The sequence below is a fragment of the Rhincodon typus genome, chromosome 33, assembly GCF_021869965.1.
Source record: "Rhincodon typus isolate 14 chromosome 33, sRhiTyp1.1, whole genome shotgun sequence".
NCBI lineage: Eukaryota > Metazoa > Chordata > Chondrichthyes > Orectolobiformes > Rhincodontidae > Rhincodon > Rhincodon typus.
This window is the reverse complement of record NC_063364.1, coordinates 6,461,151-6,482,655: the sequence shown is the minus strand read 5'-3', so window position 1 is coordinate 6,482,655 and position 21,505 is coordinate 6,461,151. Positions and strand designations below refer to the sequence as shown.

The 21,505-nt window shown below is 41.0% G+C and overlaps 1 protein-coding gene across 1 annotated transcript in view; it reads left to right on the top strand.

Moving 5' to 3' along the window:
• The window catches only part of adamtsl3 (ADAMTS-like 3), a 573,867-nt gene that overhangs the window by 248,561 nt on the left and 303,801 nt on the right, over positions 1–21,505 (top strand). Inside the window, exon 5 of the mRNA XM_048616129.1 lies at positions 14,967–15,012. Coding sequence (XP_048472086.1) covers positions 14,967–15,012 — 46 coding nt within the window. The remainder of the gene's footprint in view (positions 1–14,966; positions 15,013–21,505) is intronic.

The window sequence follows — 21,505 nt, the reverse complement described above, 5'->3', positions numbered from 1 at the left end:
ACCTCATTATAAGGTGACAAACGACAACACCTCCCAAACCACTTCAACTCCCCCTCCCACTCCTTGGACGACATGTCCATCCTGGGCCTCCTCGAGTGCCACAACGATACCACCCGTAAACTGGAGGAACAGCACCTCATATTCCGCCTGGGAACCCTACAACCCAATGGTCTCAATGTGGACTTTACAAGCTTCAAAATCTCCCCACCCCGACCTCATCCCAAAACCAGCAACCCCTTCTCGTCCCTGCCTCCTTGACCTGTCCGTCTTCTCTCCCATCTAACCGCCCCTCCCTCCTCACTGACCAACCCCCATCCCAACTCCTGACCTACACTCACCTTTACCAGCTTCATCTCCGCCTCTTTGACCTGTCCGTCTTCTCTCCACCTATCTGCTCCACTATCTACCTTCTATCATCGCCTCCCCCTCTCTCTATTTAATTCAGAGCCCCCTTCTCCATCCCCATTCCTGAAACATCAGCTTTCCTGCTCCTCTGATGCTGCCTGGCCTGCTGTGCTCATCCAGCTCCACACCTTGTTATTTCTGTACCTCGTTATTGACTCTGTGTCATCTTCATTTTCCATCTGTTTATGTGTCATCTGTAAATGAGGTGTTAGTACATTCACTTCCTCCATCCAATTCATTGATATACATTGTAAATAATTGTGGCCCAACACTGATCCTTGTGACATTCATTAGTTACAGACTGCTATCCTGAAAATGCCCCCTTTTCTCAACTCTCTGTCTTCGATGAGTTAGCCAATCCTCTATTCATGCTAATATATTATCTCCAGCAGATGGGTTCTTATCTTACTAAGTAGCATTACATGCTGTACCTTATAGGGAAATCCAAATATGTGGCTCCTCTTTATCTATCCTGCTTGTTACCTCCTTCAAGAATTCTAATGCATTTTTATGCATGATTCCTATCTACCATCAATTCTGAAGAAGGATCACTGGACTTGAAATGTTAACTCTGGTTTCTCTTCACAGATACTGCCAGATCTGTTGAGCATTTCCAGCATTTTCTGCTTTTGTTTCAGGCACAATTATCATGAAGCTGTATTGACTCTGCTTAATTGTGTTATGCATTTAGGTGGTCTGCTATCATATACATTCATAATACACACTGACATTTTCCCAAGGACAGATGTTAAACTAACTAGTTCAGTTAAATTCAACATTGCATTGAGATTTGACAATATTCTGTGGCTTCTCTTGTCCCAACCCTCACTGTACATTCCTTCAACTTATCTATTGATCTGAATGATCCTGAAGTGCGTGTGTGTTGTTGCTGGAAGGTTCTGCTCAAAGTGGTACCTCTGTGGTGCTGAAGCCAGACAACAACTCCTTTCTTGAGAGATAGTAGGAACTGCTGATGCTGGAGAACCGGAGATAACAAGGTGTAGAGCTGGATGAACACAGCAGGCCAAGCAGCATCAGAGGAGCAATTTCGGGTCTGGACCCTTCTTCAGAAAAGGAAGAAATTAATAACTTCTTTCTTGGACTTGACAATGAAGCATCTCATGGATGAGGACTCGGGCCATTGCACTTAAGTGTCGGTGTTCCTGAGCGATCCTTTCACTGGACTGTTGGCTATAGTGTGTCCTGGAGCTGACTGCAGTCTGGTCAATCCTTCTTAAATGACTGTATGGATGCAGCTAATGAACAATTTCAGTCTCCAAGCCAGGTATTCTGTTGTATTTTGCTGACACTCAATAACCATTTGGAATGAGCCTACTTAGCCATTTTTATAGGCATGTCAGATATTCCTCAGCTCAGATGAGGTAGAAACTGAATTACTCTTCAGACAATACGATCTGCAGTTCCCAAATTCCGTCGTCACTTGTCCTTCTCCTTGTGCTAAGATTCTTAGAATGCTACTCCCTCAATCTAACTAAGTAGTCGTGCTTCTGTTAGACGCAAAGGTGCATGGTGATGTGAGGTTGTTGCATATAGAACAATTCACGTATTTAATTGAACATAAATTGAAACTCAAAATGATCACTGAACTTCTGTCTGGAGTGAGGAGGTTACCCTATGAGGAAAGGTTAGACAAGTTGAGATGTGATCTATTTGAAGCATGTAAAATTCTGAGGGGAGTTGACTAGGTAGACACTGAAAGGATGTGTTTGAAACTAGAAGACATGAGATTTCTTTTTCCTCTGAGGGTCATAAATCTGTGGAACTATCCTCCCAAAGGACAATAGAGCTTGCAGCAGATGTAGATAGATTCATTACTCACAATGGAGTCCAAGGGTACCTGGTAGGGTAAGCTGGAAAGGCCACAATGAGATCAGCAATAAACTTACTGAATAGTGGAGCAGACTCATGGGACCTATTCTTGTGCCTTGTTCATCTGGAAACATTATTGGAATCTCTTGTTGTGCAGTGGTGGCATCCCTGCCTCTGGGCTAGAAGGCCTGGGTTCAAGTCTCATGTGCTTCAGAAGTGTGTCCTACTACATCTGAACAGGTTGATTATGAATATATATGAAAACATTATTGAAGAGAGCATTAATTCATTCATGTTTGCTTATTGAAAATTAAATGGCCAGCTTTAGTGCATTGAATAACAATGAATGAGAAACAATTGTACTTATTTTGCCACGTTACCATTATTTAAGAAAAGTATTTTATAATCAGCCTATTTGGACATTTGGTAACACACCTCCAAGGCTGTTGAGACTTGATCCTAGACTTTCTGGCTCAGTGTTAGGAGCAGTACCACTCTACCACCAAACCCTTTGCTGTTTTTCTGTTGTAGACGAATGATAACTGGGGAGTCGTCATATTGCTTCCTTATTGACCTCCACTTAACCTGAGGGATAGTAATCATTATACAATGTGACAAAGTAAGCCTACAAAATAATGCATTGCTCATTAAAGGAGATTCTGCACAAGAGCATCAAGTTGATTGATTATGGCCTGGGAGAATTTATTCCTGTAAGAGGCTATATCTTTACAGAGTCCTGTAAAGCTGTAGCTTTAACTGTGCAAATGTTTCTCGTTTATTTGTTTGGGTAAGGTCATGAACTGAGACTACTCGGTGGTTTACTCAGAAGGGGAAAGAATGATTGGTTACACCAGACTGCAAATCAGGATGTTTAATCAGCAGCCAAGGAAAGAAAAGCCAAAATCTGAGTACATTGCTAGATCTCCCTGAGTTCTACCCATCTGCTCTGCGGTCTGTTGTTTCAGTTTCAGAATAAAAAAAATTGCAAAACCATACTGCTCAAATGCACTTTCGGTGTTGGGTCTGATTTTCTTTGTTTTACATCCCAATTTGTGCATTATCAATTGTGAAATTGTCCCAGTAATTGCTGCTCTTGCTCTCACTGGCACCTGAAACTCCAGGGAAAGCAAAGAACTCCATTGATGTGTCCCTGGCCTCTACTCCAACTTCAGCCACCAGTGCCCTCTGTTGACCCCTTTCAACTCATTAATTGGTCAGTCCTGATATCATGATTATTTCTACCTAGCTGCACATTTGTCAGACGACAAGTTGCATCATATAAAATGAATCTGGATCACGAAATTCTAGTCGTAAGTCTTTTGTATACATATTGAAAGATGCGATTTAAATAATTGAGGAAGTAGGCTGAAATCGTTTCTAGATAAACACAAATGAATCTTCCCAATACTTCTGAAAACAACAGTCAATGGTTACTGTTTGATTCAGATCCCTGTTGGACTTTTATGATTTTCAGGCCTTGACACAGGATTTATGTTTATTCACTTGTTGGATGTGGGCGTTGCTGCCTGGGCCCATACTTATTGCCCATCCCTGGTTGCCCTGGAGAAAGTGTGGTGAGCTGCCTTCTTGAAATGCTGCAGCCAATGTGCTATAGGTAGACGCTCGATGCCATTAGGTAGGGAGTTCCAGGATTTTGACCCAGCGACAGTGAAGGAATGCTAATATATGGTTAGCACTGCTGTCTCACAGCACCAGGGATCTGGATTCAATTCCACCCTTGGTTGACTGTGTCTGCATGTTCTACCCATATCTCTGTCACTTTCCTCCCACAGTCCAAAGAAGTGCAGGTTGAGTGGATTGGCCACAGTAAATTGCCCATAGTGTCCAGCGATGTGTGGGCTAGGTGGGTTAGCCATGATAAATGTGGGATGATGGCGCTAAGGTGGGGGTCTGGGGCTGGGTGGGATGCTCTTTGGAGAGTTGGTGCAGACTCAAAGGGCCAAAAGCCTCTTTCTGCACTATAGGATTCTGTGATATATTTCCAAGTCAGGATAGTGCGTGGTTTTGGGGAGAACTTGCAGGTGGTGGTGTCCCACAGCTGCCCTTGTCTTTTTAGATGGAAGTGGTTGTGGGTTTTGAAGAATGAGCTATGTCTTCAGCTAGACAGAATATGTTAAACTGAGGCCTATCTATTCCCTCAAATGGGAACCAAAAATCCATCTATTTGACAGAAAGCTATGCTGTTTCTCCTCAACCTGCCCTTCCAATCCTATCACCCAACCCCCCACTCCCCAGTCTTCCCAATTCTTATCTCCCAGTAAGCATCACTAAACCGGACATTCTGGTCATTATTATGTTGCTGTTTATGAGATCTCAATGGCTCACATTGGTTGCTGTGCTTCTAACGTTGTATTAGTAATTGTTTGATTCTGGATTTTCAGGTATTGATTCAAGCTCAGTCAGACATCTTAGTAAGTGATAATCTATATTGCTTACTATCGTATACACTGTTACAATCAATGATTCCCTATAACATTTTCATGCTGCAGTGTGGATGTCCAAGGTTTGTGTGTGGCAGAGGCATCGGGGAGCAGGAGCCATTCCTCATGCAAACTTTGGGCATGGAACTTACCAGCTGCCATATGGCCACACAGCTTAGAGAGAATGTTGATGGTCGGAGGCCATGGAGCACGAATTTTCATGGAATCTTAACACTTGACCACTGAGGTCAAAGTGGCACCACTGCCCACCTCCAGCGGTCTACCTACATAATCTTCAAACCCTATGACAACAATTATTTTGCTATCGAGAATATTCCAAGAGTATGAAAGGCAGAATATAAATGAAAGTCTTTATTTCCTTGTTTCATAAGTTAAATGTAAATTGCTCCAAAGGTGAAACAAAGGTACTCTTTACAGCCTTTTCCCTGATGTTTTATACTGTAGGAGCACAGCCAAAAGTCTAATCCTGATAGAATCAACAATGACCGAAAACTTTAGGACTGTATATGTTATAATCAGGTTTTGGAATTTAATATTTTGCTTGCAATAAACACTGAATAAGATATTTGTACTGCTTGACTTGCCAAGTAGTATAATCAAATTGTGAACTTAGTACCACTCTGGAACTAAATGGTTCTAAATGGCAAGCTTTAATTTCAACACTTATCTCTTCCAGCCTTCAGTTTTCATAGAATGTAATGTAGGGATTGTGAGTGTACAGCATTTCTCCATTTCATAAAGAAAAAACATTTGCAACAGTTGTTAATCCCAGAATTCTGGTAGAAAGTAGTGTGATATAAAGATATGGGAGAGGAAGAAATCAATCCAGTCGAAGCCAATGATTTTTTTTAACATACTTGGATTTGCAAAGTAAGGAAGTAACCTAATAATTAGAGCAGTTATAAGCTTTGCCTTTAGTTAACATCAACTCCAGATAAACATGTGCCTGATCCATGCACATGTTCCATTCTTCACATTTTATACAAACCCTTGATCCAGACCTAGCATTTAAGTCTATTAAGTTAATGCATTTTATTATGCTCAGAATACAAATGCTATCAACTTGCTACCAGACGCTACAGCACATCTGTTCAACTTCCCAGTTATTCTGTCGATAGAGAGGAATATTGAAGAATATGTTAAAGTGAGATACTTAGATCCATTAGCCCCCATTGTAACTGCGCATGTATGAATATTTGATCATCATGGGTTTCTCTCTTCCCTTTCCCAATGTGACTCCCAGTCTTTGCTCAACTCCCACCAATAAACTGGCCATGATATTAAATCAGAATAGAATAGAATTGCAATTTATTGTCTCTTGTTTTTATGAAAATACAATGAAATGTGTATAATTCGCCACAATTTGACACCATTTTAATAACAGAAATTATAGACAGAAACTATTGAGACAAAATTAGGACAAAGTTCAACTTTTGTTCCCTTCGTGGCTCCTGGGTTTATGGGGTGGCTACAGGAAGCTACTGCCAAAGCCACCCCTGAGGCCACCATGATGTGGAGATGCCGGTGTTGGACTGGGGTGGACAAGGTCAGAAGTCACACGACACCAGGTTATAGTCCAACAGGTTTACTTGAGAACACCAGCTTTTGGAGCATAGCCCCTTCGGCAGGTGAAATGAGTCAGACAAAGGGGCTACGCTCTGAAAGCTTGCGTTTTCAAATAAACCTGTCGGACTATGACCTGGTGTCATGTGATCTCTGAGGCCACCAAAGCAAGGATTTCCTGACTGGACCCGCCACTCTGCTCACCGCCGAAGCTGATGCCAAAGCCGCTGCATGGCTGCCATAGCAAAGAGGGACAGATCGGATCCATCAAGTCACTGACACTGAAGCCATCGCTCAAACTGTCGCCAGTTCAGTCGCTGCCCGAATCCGCTACAGCCATGAGGAATGAACAGGAATCACACTGCCACCAGGAGGAATGGACAAGACCCACCGACGTCGAAGCCTTTGATAAAGCCACGGCCACGAGGAACGGAAATCCAGATCCACCACGCTGCTGCCTCGGCAGCAGGACCTCGCAAATGCCTTTCTGCACTGCAGCCGCAGAAAAGAAGAATTGGTGAGCTTTGATACAAAAGGGAAATGAAGAAACAAAACGAGGAAAAGCAAAGAAGAGAGCGACCGGCCAGATGAGCAGGCCATACGGGCACCAAGCCCGAACACTTCCTTTCTTGCTGCTGCCGCTATCAGATTTTCTTTTTGTTAAGTTGTCCAATTGTAGATATGTTCTAATTAACCTGTTCAGAGGTGTAATCACACACATACATGTTTGGAGCAAGTGGGACACGAACCTGGGTTTCATGGCTCCGGTAGGGGCACTACTGCATCACAAGAGTCCTGGCTGATTGTATTCTATGAGTGGAATATGACTGTTCGGGCTGTGATTTGGAGGTAACAACACTTTGTAAATGCAATCTGATTATGCCTGTTTATTTTTCTAATCAACCTGTTTGGAGTAGTTATTACATACATAGAGCAGGTGGGACTTGAACATGGACCTTCTGGCCCAGAGTTATCAACACTACTATTGTACCATAACAAATCAAATGTAATTAACATTGTATGAAGTGATTTTGCTTAAGCATTCAAAGTCACTTTTTTTTAAATTATTGGTTGAATGATTCAATGGAATGTGATTTAGAGTCCAAATATTTGTGTGATAGCATTGTGGTTGCATCAATGGCTTAATGATCTGAAGATATAGTTCAAATCACAACAAGGCAGCTGGGGAATTATAAATTAGATTAATTAAGCAATTCTGGAGTTAAAATGTTGTTATGAGTAATGGTGATCATGAAACTTCCAGATCATTGTGAAAACCCATGAGCTTCATAATGGTCCTGTAATAATTGTAATGAGGTCAGCCAGGTGAACCTCATAGAATGAGTTCCCTGATTGGACCAGGTTAACAGCCCCAATCAGGGAGTCCTGCGTGACAGATAAGCACAGGAGTGTTGGAGGTTCTGCTCACTCTGAGAGCTGGCTCTGAGGAAGCAGATCAGTGTCCAGGACACTCTACGTGTAAATAAGGGGTGACTTGGTGATGGGATACTGGCCTCTGTGTGGTGTTATTTCAGGTCTGTTTTGGGAAGACAGTCTGTCACCCTCATCCTGTGTAGTTTCCATGTGATTTCAAACCTTTTAATAATTTGGTTGACTCTTTAACTTCCCTTTGAAATGATATATCCAGCCATTTGTCTGTGCCCCACCAGAACCTACTCAAAGGCAGTTTCAGATGAACAATAAATGTCTGCTTTGCTATTGTTACCATATTTGCTAAATATTGAGTTCCTTATAAATTTTGATCTATCCAAAACTTTTCATGTAAAACCTGTCATGCACTGATTATTTAACAACAGCAAATTCAGAACTATGTTCCAGAGCCTTGTTGATAAAGTTCAGTTGTATTTGTGAGAGTTTGCTGCTAGTTTGGAGAGCAGTGATGACTGCAGATTTGGAAAGGTTGATCTTATAAGCTTGCTCACTTTTCCAGTGGTGGAACAGTACACAATAGTAAGCAGTTACTGACAAGAAAATCTTACAGATTTGAGCTAACATAGAGCATAACTTAGTAATCTTTCTGCACCTCAAAGTCATTCACATTGTTTATGTATCAAAATTGTATCGAGACTTTTCCCCACTCTTGTTCATATTCTTCAGATTACTCTTAGCTACGCAGATCCAGCTGGCAGAGATGCTTCGTTTGAGATAGAACATAGAACGGTACAGTGCAGGAACAGGCCTTTCGGCTCACGATGTTATGCCGAGCATGATGCAAAATTAAATGAATTCCTTCTGCCTGCCCATGGTCCATACCCCTCCAGTCCTTATTAATTCATGTGATTATGTAAGAGCTCCTTAAATGCCCCTATAGTATCTGCCTCTACATCTACTCCTGGTGGAGGGCATTCCAGGAACCTACCACAGTCTGAGAAAAACACTTCCCCTGACATCTCCTTTGAACTTCCCCCTCCTACCTTAAATGCATGCCCCCTAGAATTACACATCTCAACTCTGGGGGAAAAAGATTCTGACTGTCAACCCTATCTATGCCTCTATTAATTTTATAAATTTCTATCAAGTCTCCCCTCAGCCTCCGCTGCTCCAGAGAAAATAACCCTAGTTTGTCCAGCCTTTCCTTCTTGCTCATACCCTCTAATCTAGGCAGCATCCTGGTAAACCTCTTCTGTACCCACTTCGAAGCCTCCACATCCTTCCTGTAATGTGCCAACCAGAATACTCTTTAAGTGCGGCCTAACCAAAGTTTTATAAAGCTGCAACATGACATCCTGGCTCTTGTACTCAATATATGAGTTATTTTATTGCATGTCCTGATTTTCATTGCTCCATCATCGACAAAGGTGCCTTCAGCTTGCCAGGCGCCAAGGTCTGCACTTACCTTCTTAAACCTCGGTCTTTCTGCTTGTTGTTTTCCTTGAAGCCACTTTTTAAAACCTACCTTCTTGAACTGTTCTAATATCTCCTTTTTTGGCTCCTTATTGAGTTCAATCCAGTGACAATTCTGTGAAGCTCTTGTGATATTCAGGCTTCATGGATGTTACTGTTGATCCTGAAAAAACATGATCAGGCTATTCATTGTTGGCATGTTACTAGTTTTCCCTAATGATTAATATGAGGGCAATAGATGTTCCTGCAGACAGCAAAGGAGTCAGCCATCAGTAACCGTTCCCACTCTACACCCATACAGCATACTATGTTCTTTCTGAGATTGGCTACTATCTGTTTGCAGAAATGGTTTGCCCATAAAGATCATAGCTTCCAATGGGAAAGCAATCATTGCAGCAAAAAGGTTGGATTTACAGCAGCTGAAATGGAATTGTCTGGAAATTTGAAATTCTTAAGAGCCAATTAGTTGACACCTCAAGTTCTCTGAAAAATTTCCCAACCCTGAGTTAGAATCGAGAGTTCTAACTGACTTAGCTCAATAGTAACACAAGAAGTGTTAGAGGTTTTAAGAACTGCTCAAACTATTAAATTGACTTCCCCTCCCTGAGTGACTACTGACCTTTCCCCCATTTGAAACCCAGTGAAGACCTGACCCCAATTCCCCCCCAACCCAGCCCACCAACAGTCCCTTGCTATATTTAACCTGATACTATTTCTCCTCTTCCCCAACCTCCAGTCTTCTCCACTCACTTCTGACATCCCATGGACCTATCACCCTGACCTGACCTTGCCTAAATTTCAATTCCCAGACCTGCCTAAAGCTTTGCCACTGATATGCTCATCCCATTTTTTTTTATATAAAAAACAGTACCAGGGAGCTTTGAAAGTGAGGCTTGGGACAGAGCACAAGATGATGCAGAGCGCATGAGAGAAGTGGAAATAATTGAAGAAGTAACTGAGAAAACCAATCCAGGAGGGCCAGCTCACATCCCATGAACGAAATGAAGTCCATTGAAGGGAGAGGGGAAGGAGAACCTGGTGTCTGTGTGACTGCAAAGTTCGTGACCTTTGTCACTCAGTCTTATAGCTATCTCTGCAATCTCATTCATTTCCTGTGTGTCATGCGAAGTTTCACAATCTCTTGACTTTCATTGAAAGACGTTTCATATATTAGCCTTTATAATACAAGGTACTTATCAGGTCCCAAAATGCACAAGAGTTAAAGCAATTGATACCATTTACTTCATTTTACACACCCATTTAGAAAGAGCCAAATCTCCCCACCAGTACTGTGGGCATATCTGACTACACCACGTGGACTGCAATGTTTCAAGAAGGTACTTGAGGGTAATTAGAGATGGGCAGCAAATTCTGACATTGCCATGAACAGAAAGAAAGAACAATAATTTGAAAAGTGAGGTGCGGAAGACAGGAGGTGGTGACGTAAGGCAAAATAGAGAAAATTGAAGCAGTGGCTGAGAAAACTAAATGAGCGAGCACTTTATATTTTTGTTTGCTGCAGAATTCATGGAGCCAATCTCACAGGTGGCCTTAGAAGAGATCTTGCTAATCAGCCTAAGGCATTTCTTGAAGCTCTGACAGATCTTAGAAGATGTTGTAAATATAATCAATGTCAGAACAAGTGGTGCAGGACAGATTTATAAACCTGCTGGCCGCTGCAGAGTGCACCCAGATATGTCAGACTGGAGGCAGAATTATGGAACCCGAAAGCAGCTCCTGTTATGGAGCGATGAACTCATCAAGCCCTTGGCTGCCATCCAGTTTCTTCTTGGGCAGGAGACAGACTGCTGGGGTACTGTTGCATCTCGGATAGCGAGGTACTGAGAGGTCAAACTGGATTATATTCAATATACACATACAGATTTTTATATACAGCAACGCATTTTACAGATCATCCAATAGCCTCAGTTTCAGCCTGCTAGTATACATAATTACTTTTAATCATTTAGACATGACCCACCTCAGTGGAAGGTGAGACTTTAACACAGGCCTTCTGGCCCAGAGTTGGGACACCACCATTGTTCCTATATGAGCACAGATGAGTTCTCCAATTAATATCCACTATCTGTATAGTGTTAAAGACATAATTGATACACATTTAACATGGATCACCATGAGACGGCATTGATTGCAAGTTTGAGATTTTTGTCGACGGATATCCAGTAGTCCAGTCCAGTCCAAGCTGGATGTGCTACAGGACAAATGAACATGTGGGTTACATTTGGTGGTGACAAGCGTGAAATGTATGCCTGTGCCCCACCTGCCCAATCCAGCTGAATCCTGTCTAAGACCTGAAAGAATTGGAGGTTGTGAGGAAGATGAGGCAGATCAGCTTAACTTTCAAACAGACTGTCAGCAGCTGTTGGGTCATTCAAAGACTGAGCAACAGGAAGTACAAGGCACATGCATCTTTGTTGAACAACAGGCTGCTTAACATGCATGTTCCTTCAAGTGGCCAAACACTTTGAAGGCATATTAGATGGGATTACAGAGGGCAGATGTCATAAATAACTTGCTAAATGAAAGCACGGTGTGTGCAAGCATTAGTTGAGCCTGTACAATTCATTGCTTGGGAAATATGTAGAAGGAACAAAGTTTGAATGTAATTTTAACATTGATGCTGAGACAAGGTCCAATACACACCTGTAAATGTTTAACAGGTTTACTGAGTCAGAAATGTGCAACCCATTCTCCCCTTTCTCCGTCAGGAAATGTCAGGACATTACAGCCACTGCCCCAGATTGAACATGGCCACTGACCAGGTATTGCCAGGCTTTGAATATAATGGGCCTGACCAAGAGTAATCTCAACAGGAAGCAGTAGATTCTGGTTTGGTCAGGGATGCAACGTAGAAAAACAATCATCTAAAATCAAAGATTGAACTATTAAATCTATAATATGTCCACTTTAAATTGTGGATTACACTGGGAGAAAAGTATCCTCTCCAAAACTGTTAAATTGTTTGTCAGAGCAAATACTGTCCACTTTCATGGAATTTACATGGAACCATGTAAATATTAAATATATAGAGAATATTTGTGTGTATGTGTTTTTAACACCGATTTCATGCGACATTATGGTAGAAGCCGGTACACGTTAAATTTTTTACAGCTTGATTGATCTGTCTTTCATGGATGTGCACGCGTGACTGTCCTGATACTTGTGTACTGCAAAATTACAAGTTTCCAGCAATGTGTACAAGATGACAAACCAGCGCCCGTATGGTGGAATTTTCTGCTGTTTCTGGTGTAAACCTGGAGGAAAAAGGGCATTTAATTTGGCAGGTTGGGGACATGCCTGAAACTATTCCTGTCTTCAATGGAATCAAGTTCTGGATCTGAAGGCCCGTGGGTTGACCCTCCCTCCTTTCTGCCCTGCCACCAACTGAGGATCTCTTAAGGTGCCAATTAATGACCACTTTAGGACCCATCTCACCACCACTGGGATTAGTCCAGCTGTAGGCGGACCTGTGGCCGTGTGGTGTGCCTAACAGGTAAACCAATGCAGCCAGCTTGCCACCACCTCCATTTTGATCAAAGAATCAAAGGGACATGGGGATGGGGAGCTCTCTGAGAGTCAACTCCTCTTCTTGTTGCTGACCTCTGCAACATATACCCAGCAAACCAGGAGATAGTGGTGTAACAGTAATGAACTAGGAATCCAGGATGCCAGGCGAATGAGTTGGGGGAGATCGTTCCCATCATGGCAGATGAAATTAAATTCAATAATGAAAACAAAGTCTGGAATTGCAAAGCTAGCCTTATGATTGTTGTTAAAAAAAAAAACCCATCTGGTTTATTAATGTCCAGAGGGGAGGTGATGGCTTAGTGGTATTATCGCTGGACTATTAATCCAGGGACCCAGATAGTGTTCTGGGGACCCAGGTTTGAATCCCATTGCCAACTTTAAGGGCATTTAAATGGTCATTGGATATACATATGGATGATAATGGAATAGTGTAGGTTAGATGGGCTTCAGATTAGTTTCACAGGTCGGCGCAACATTGAGGGCCGAAGGGCCTGTACTGCACTGTAATGTTCTATGTTCTCTATGACAACAGATGGTAGAATTTAAGTTCAATAAATATCTGGAATTAACAATCTAATGATGACCATGAATCCATTGTCAATTGTTGTAAAAACCCATCTGGTTCACTGATGTCCTTTAGGGAGGGAAACTGCCATCCTTACCTGGTCTGGCCGACATGTGTCTCCAGACCCACAGCAATGTGGTTGACTCTTAACTGCCCTCTGGACAATTAGGGATGGTCAATAAATGCTGCCTGGCCAGTGATGCCCTCATCCCATGAATGAATAAAGAAGAAAAAAATAAGTCTGCCACCCTTGCCTGGTCTGGCCTATGTGTGACTCCAGCCCCCTAGCAATGTGGTTAACTTTTGACTGACTTGACTCTGGGAAATTAGCGAAGGGCAACAAATGCTGGCCCAGTCAGTAAGGCCCAGATTCCATGAAGAAATTTTAAAAAATGTTACACTCCCAGCCGCAATACTTGCCTGTGGTCTGCATTGCTCTGAAGTCTAGGGACTTCAGTGCGCGTTTTTCCTGCAGCAGCTGTTCCTCCCCTATGGCATACTTGAGTACAGAAGTTGCTGGCTATCTCAGGTAGCGAGACCTGTGCCCCTGGGGCCTTGATTCCAGGGGAAGGCCAGTTGGTGAACTTGCCGTTGTCTGATTGGATTCTGGGCCAAAAGACCTTCCTGAAGAGAGGCAGCGTGAGTCTGTCTCTGGTTCTTTAAGCAGCAGGCAAGACCCCTGACGTTTCAACCAGATTTCATGCCCTATGTGAGAAATAGGCAGGACAGATTCGCATTCCACACACATTTACGGTGCCGCATCCACCACGTTCTTTTGGCGATAGTTCATCCCTTGGCATCTCCCTCAATGAAACGAGCTGCATTCCTTTTTGTTTAATTTAAAGCTTGTTATTAGGTAAGAAATTGCCCCTGTGTTTACCTTGGTTTACGTTCGCAGCTGTAAGTTTGCAGTGCATTATTGTACTTGAGATGTTGGCATTAATGGCTGGCTCCACAACTCCTAGTTTTGTAAAACAGGGAATGTGTTTAGGTAATTTCACATTAAAAACTGCTTGCGAAATGAATAATAAGAACAGTAGTTTCTTGTGGAATAGACTGACAGAAAAAATTGATTATTCACCATAATGTTGGACAGACTTGGATTTTTTTCAAAGGAAGTTCATTTTGAAAGGCATAATTGCAATGGGTACACAAGTTAAAATGGAAACTAATATATTCTGTTGCGTGTCCCTTAATGGTGGTTAACTATGCATAATAGATTTATTCAAAAACAGTCAACAGAGACGAGAATTTTATTTGGCCAGTGAACATTTGATCATGATAGTTGTAGGAAATGTTTGAAAAAAAAATGTTTTATAAGCTTATCCTTTCAGGATTGACTGTGTTTGTTCACGCTCAGTGGGATTTCAGTCAATGACTGGTTTCATTATATATAAACCCTGGCAGGTATTTTCTACTAATGTTTTGACAGGTGAAGCAAAATTTAGCCTGATTCAGAACCAGACCGAAAGCCCTTGTCAAGAATGATTTCATTTGCTGCACCAGGCTTACGTTCTTGGCTGAAGACCCAAATTTATTAGTAGTGAAGAGCATTAAAAATTATCAGGGATTAGAGGATTTTATCCATGGAGCCTTCCTTTGTTGAGTCATGCGCATATGTTAAAACTAGTTTATAATGGAAGCTTTTGTGAAGTGCTTGACACATGTTTGTTTAACGCTTTGAAAGACTGTTCTCTTTGTCATTTTTTTTATTTCCTGTCTCTCAGGCGCTGTGAAGGGCGGAACATTAGGTACAAAACCTGCAGCAATGTGGTAAGTGCTGAATAAAATGCGACTGATTAGTAATTATTATGAATTACTGCATTCTTTTGTGCTGTTGTGGATGAGAAATTACACTAAGTGAGCGTGTTTCCCTTTATGTGCGTTTCATTTGGCTGATGTTAGCATTTAGGAATAAAACATCTTTCCAATTTCAAACTAAACTATTTGCTGATGGTTTGGATGTTGAGGCATGATGAAATTGGAATTATTGAAATAATTTGAAAACCAGTTCCAAAATACTAGATCTCTGCTATATTTGCCTGCTCACATCTAGCATTCGTTTCTGGTATTTGCAGTAACCAACAGCACATTTTGAGCTGATTGTATACAAATGGATAAAAGTGATACCATATGCTCTGTTTTCCCTTATTTCAATCTCGGTTGTATTTGTGTTGTGTAAAATGTGTATCCGTGCTAAGTAGACATACAACCTGCTTCAATCACAATAAGGTCACAAATGTTTATACCTATTAAATTATGGGTGATGTTTCCAGATCTTCCAGGCAGCCAGGGCAGATTTCTGAACAAGTTGAGTCAGTTTTAACTGGCTGGTGTACCAGATGTGACATATAGGAGGAAATTCTGCATATCTTACACAGTCAGAAAGAGTGATGAGGAAATGCTAGAAATAACTGGAGAAGAAATTAATGCATAACATCTGAGGGAAAAGATGCAAGACTTTGTTCACATCATTAGAGTAGACAGACACAGTTATCAGAGGGAAGATCAATGGGAAATTGAATAGAAAATGAATGACAGATAGTATGGGCTGGATCCAGTTGACCTGTGTGGAATGTGTGAGGGCAGATCAGGACAGCCAGAGGTGAAGACTATGACAATCAACAATCTGCAAAGGAGATAATATCACTTAGCAAATGTAACAGTGTGGGAGAGGGCTGATAAATGAACCATAATTTTAAAGTGCTCTGTATCTGCAATCGATATACAACTTTAATAAACTACCTAAGGTGTTGGACGATCAAGGCAAGATGGCATGATCTTAAGATATTATTAATCAGGAATAACTCCTAGCCTGTAAAAAGTCAGAAGTCACAGGACACCAGGTTATAGTCCCTTCATCAGCAGCGCTCCGAAAGCTTGTGATTTCCAATAAACCTGTTGGACCATAACCTGGTGTCGTGTGACTTCTCACTTTGTCTACCCCAGTCCAATACTGGCACCTCCACATTATCCTGGCGTGTAAGATGCAGGGAAGTAGAGCTGCAAAGAAGAAGGAACTGAGATTGAGAATGTGTCAGCTAGAAAGCAGTTCCCGTTTGTGCCTTGTTGTCTGTCTACTCTGGCTGAATAAACTTTACTTGTTTGCAGCTTGTCTAACTGACAGCCAGAGCTAAGGCCTGCTTTAGCTTATTGCAGTAGGTACATGGAAAGCCATGATATCATCAGCATCATTAATCAATGAACTGTATGTAATGCAACTTATGCTTTGCAAATTTTTAAGGATGCATGGAGTCACAAGCTGTAAATGCATGTGGCCCTGTGTACCCTTGTACAGCATTTGCTGACAAAAAATAAATCCGCTCTTTCAATGTGCAGCCTATTTGGACCGAGATACATGCACAGTACCGCTTTCCTGGGTGGGAGTACTGCAGTACATATTTCTTACGGCAGTCTCCAATTTCAGCATGTTTTGATTCAGAAACCCAATTCTCAGGATGACCTCTGGGAGTGATCATCATTGTATCCTGCAGCCGTGATGACATTTATGTGGGTTCTCAGGATATCAACTTATCACCACCATAACAAAGCCCATTTAACTTGTGCTCAGAACAATAATTCAACACACTATTGGTGCTCTGAAGAAATGCTTTGTCTTGAATCAATCTGTAATTAAAGTCAAGCGTTTTTGTCAGTTGTATTATTCACAGAATTCTTTCTTGCTGAGCAGAAAGGTGTTATGATAATACTAATGCAGAGCTTCAATTATCCTAACATAGGACTAGAACAGTGAAAACAAGTTTCTGAAATATATACAGGAGAATGTTATTAATCAGTGCGCTACCAGCCCAATAAGGAGATAAGCAGCAAGATCTAGTTCTGGGAGCAAAATAGAACAGATGGGTTATTTTTCAGCAGGAGAATTTGGGGAGTGCTTTCGATATCATTAGTTTTAGAGCAGTCATGGAAAGAGTCCATTAACAGTTTAAAGATGAAGTTACTCAACTGGTGGAGTGAATTGAAGAGAGATCTAGCCCATATGGAATAGAAATGAAGATTATCAGTACCTGAGCAGCATTTTCGTTGTGAAGACAGATAATGTTGTAGTAAATGAGCAGGTAATTTAGATATAAGATTGGTTGAATATCGATAAAGAGCAGATATCAGAAATGTTGACTATATTTGACAAAAATGACCTAGGTGCAGAAGTAGACTATTCAGCCCCTTGAGCTTGCTCTACTATTCAATATGACCATGGCTGATCATCTTGTGTTTCAAATTCCACATTCCCATCTACTCCCAATAACCTTTGGATCCCCTGCCTAATAAGTATCGATCTACTACCTTAAAAATATTCAATGGCCTTGCCTCCACCACCTATCAAAATTCAGCGATCCAACCTTCACTGCCTTCAGTAGCAGGGAATTCTGAAGTCTGTCAGCTCACTGAGAGAAAAATATTCTCCTCCTCTCTGTACAGAAAGGGTGGTCCCTAATTTTAAAGCAGTTCCCCTAGTAAACTGTCTGCACCTCAGGCATTGCTCAAAACTTCATTGTTTCCAGCTTTCATTCCCAAAAATATATGGTTCCAACATGTAGCACTTAACTAAACCAGTCTATGTCAGAGTTTATGCTCCACTTGAACATCATCTTATCTTTGTCCATCTAAACCTTTGATCATAACCCTCCACTCCCTTCTGCTTTATACTTTCACGTTTAACAACATATTTAGTATTTGCTTAGTCATTCCCTGTCAAAATGAATTCTATGTACTCATCATTATTTGGGTAAAAAGTTTTCTTCTTGGTTCTCTTTTGAATCCGTTCAACCACTTTGTTCCTTGCCTCCACATTCACCAATTTTATGGGGCACCTTATCAAAGACCTTTAAAAATCCAGATTAACTATGTCTATTGACTTTGCATCATTGTCACTTTGTTAGCTTCTCAAAACAAAACCTTGGAGAAAGTGAAAAGGAATTTTACTAAAATGGTACAATGGATGAAGGACTTCTATCAGGTAGGGCTGTTAGAGAGGGATAATTTTAACATGTTTACTGTAAAGTGACTACTCTCCCATCATTCAAAGCATTTGACTGCATTTATGTCCAGTTAATTCAAATATCAGTTTGGTAGAAATGGATAAGTGCTACTGAAGATCTTTAACATGGAAAAAAATTAGTTTATTGGTTTGTAATTTGAGCCTTGACCTGAGAGAATGTACGTTCAATCCATTAACCAAAGGTGAGAAAATCACATGATAATACATGGTAATATTTTAGAAAGGAAGTTCATAGTTTTTATCTTCACATGCTTTTATAAATGTTTATTTACAAATTTACGCATTGCAGTCATACATCTCCTCCAAACCCAACATCCACAGTTTCAGCCTGCTTATTTAAGGATCTCAACTCCAAAACCTCAGAGATCTCAACTGAATCCCTAATAAGGTGAAAAAATTAAAGACAATTAAAATATAAGATTCCCTTCCCTTTATATAAAAATAGTGTTCATATGTTCAAACAAAATTTCAAAATAAATTAAATCAAATATCATCTCCGTTTATGGTGCAATAAATTAACTTGTGATGTCCCCCAATTCCATGATGTTTGTTTCACAAAAAGGAACACACGTGAAATCAGACACGTGCATCATTCCATTTGATTTTGGAGATTTCTTCACTGTCCAGAATTTGTTTCAAGCTAACAAGGTCAATCCATAATTTTTTTTCTCAGTCACTTATCATAGTATGTGTGTGTTATCCAGCATTCCTGCAGTCAGTTCCTCAGGACCTTCATCACAAAATACGTGAGCATTTGAGAAACAGTGTGTCTCATTTACTACTTTCAGTTGCTCAAAGTTCTAGACTTTATAATTAATTCTAAGTAATCATGAACTAATCAACCATTTGGTAAGTCCTGCCATATCATCACAAGATATTGCCTTACCAGTTCTTTTCTATGTGTTATAACCCTATCTTTTCTAATACACATCCTGAATTAAATTCTGTCTTCAATGGTCTCACACACTGTCCCAGTGCTTTCCAAATTTGTCTGAGACATCAGCCTCTGAAAGCATGTTTTACTGCATATCAAACTTTCAGCAAAAATGTAATCTTTTATAGTACCATCTAGAACAGGAGGACTACCAGACAGCACCAAAGGCAGTTTGGAATTTCTCGCATGCACTAAATTGGGATTATATCTTCGACTTCTACACAACATGATTTGTCTCACAGTTTCTGTCACTGGAGAGTTTTACCTGCAGCATTTGTGACCTTTGTGTTCACTTTATCACACATTTTTGAATTTGTCACTGGAACGTTCTCCTGCCATATCAATCAGAAACTGTGCTGGTGTCCCAATCTGTCACATATCTATTTCTCCATATTTTGGTTATAATAAGCCTTTTGTTCTTATTAAATATTATCTGGTCACCAGGTCTATAAAATGTAAAAGGATATCATTTTTGTCATCTTGTTAAAATGACAGGTCAATGAAAGCGTTCCAGTAGGATATGCTTGTGTCCTCAATTACTACTCACAGATTTCACACTTCTCATTAATCCTGTCTGTTTGAGTCTCATACTCCTCATCAATCACACATGCGTCTTTAACCTTAACCTCGATCCTTAACCTTTAACAAATAGAGTGTGCAAATTGTCAATATAACGTTTAAGTCTTTGTGGCCCAGTGGTAGTTTCCCTGCTCTTGGGCTAGAAGGTTTGAGTTTGTGTTCCACCTCTTGTGAAGATTCATCATAACATGTCTGAGCAGTTTGCTTCAAAACTTATTTTTAAAACTTTTTAAAGGGTAATTTGCTTTTTTTTAAATGTTTAAACTATTTCTTAGCATCCAACTTTCACCTTTAGGAAACCATTCATATTTGAAATTCCATAAAGGCTATGTGAAGGTTTGAACTGGTGGCAATTTTTAAACACTTGTCCAGCTAATTATTTACAGAAATATACTTTGCAAGCAAACACCTCCTAACCTATTAACCACGGTTTCAGTTTTTGTATATTTGTTGGAATACAAGTGAATCCCTGTTTAATGCCCCTGTAAAATGGGATGCGAGTATCTCTGCCTGGGCCAACAATTATTTCCCATTCATAACTGCCCTTGAGAAGGTGGTAGTGAGTTGGCTTCTTGAACCATTGCACACTATCTGATGTTGATAGACGCACAATACCATTAAGGTGGGTGTTCCAGGATTTGTACCCAGAAACAGTGAGGGAGTGGCAAAATATTTCACCAGTCTGGATGGTGAGTCAGCTCGGAGAGGAACTTGCAGTTGTTGGTGTTCCTGTGTATCTGCTGCTCTTGTCCTTCTAGATGGAAGTTGTCAGCAGTTTGAAAGATGGTGTTTGAAGAACCTCGGTGAGTTTCTGGAGGGCATCTTATAGATTGAACACATTGCTGGTAGTGAGTGTTGACGGTGGAGGGAGTGCATGTTTGAGGATGTGCTGCAATGAAGTGGGCTGTGTTGTCCTGGATGGTGTCAAGCTTTTTGAGTGTTGGAGCTGCACTCATCCAGGCAAATGGGAGTATTCGTCACACTCCTGATTTGTGCTTTGTGGATGGTTTGGGGAATTGGAGTTAAGTTACTTGCTGCAGGATTCCGAGCTCTGATTTGCTCTTATAGCCACAGTATTTATATGGCTAGTCCAGTTCAGTTTCTGGTCAGTGGTACCCCACCCCAACCCCCGCCCTCCCCAGGATATTGACAGTGATGTTCATGCTATTAAATGCCAACAAGTGCTGGGCATATGCTGTATTAACTGAGATGCTCATTGCCTGGCATTTGTATAGCATGAATGTTACTTGCCACTTTTCAGTCCAAGACTGGAAATTGTCCAGGTCTTGCTGCATTTGAACATTAATATACAATTAACAGTACATGATATATTTTAGTAGCATTTACAGGATTATTTACTCAGTCACCTTATTCATTCTATTTAATTAAATATTGGGAGCAAGAGGACTGACAGGTTTATTAGCGTATGTAAAATCCACTGACAGATGTAGATCTTAATCAGAAAACCTGACTGTTAGATGCAGGATAATATGGGACATTGACAATCTTGTGTCCCTGAGTGCTCTTTAATATAGAGAAGATTAAGAAGAGATTTAATTTTTTTTCTGAACTGACAGATTCTAAATCCCCTGTTATATATTTTTTTCTGGACACCCCCGCGCACCTGCTATAACGCAGTACCCCCGTGCACCTGCTATAACGCAGTACCCCCGCGCACCTGCTATAACGCAGTACCCCCGCGCACCTGCTACACGCAGTACCCCCGCGCACCT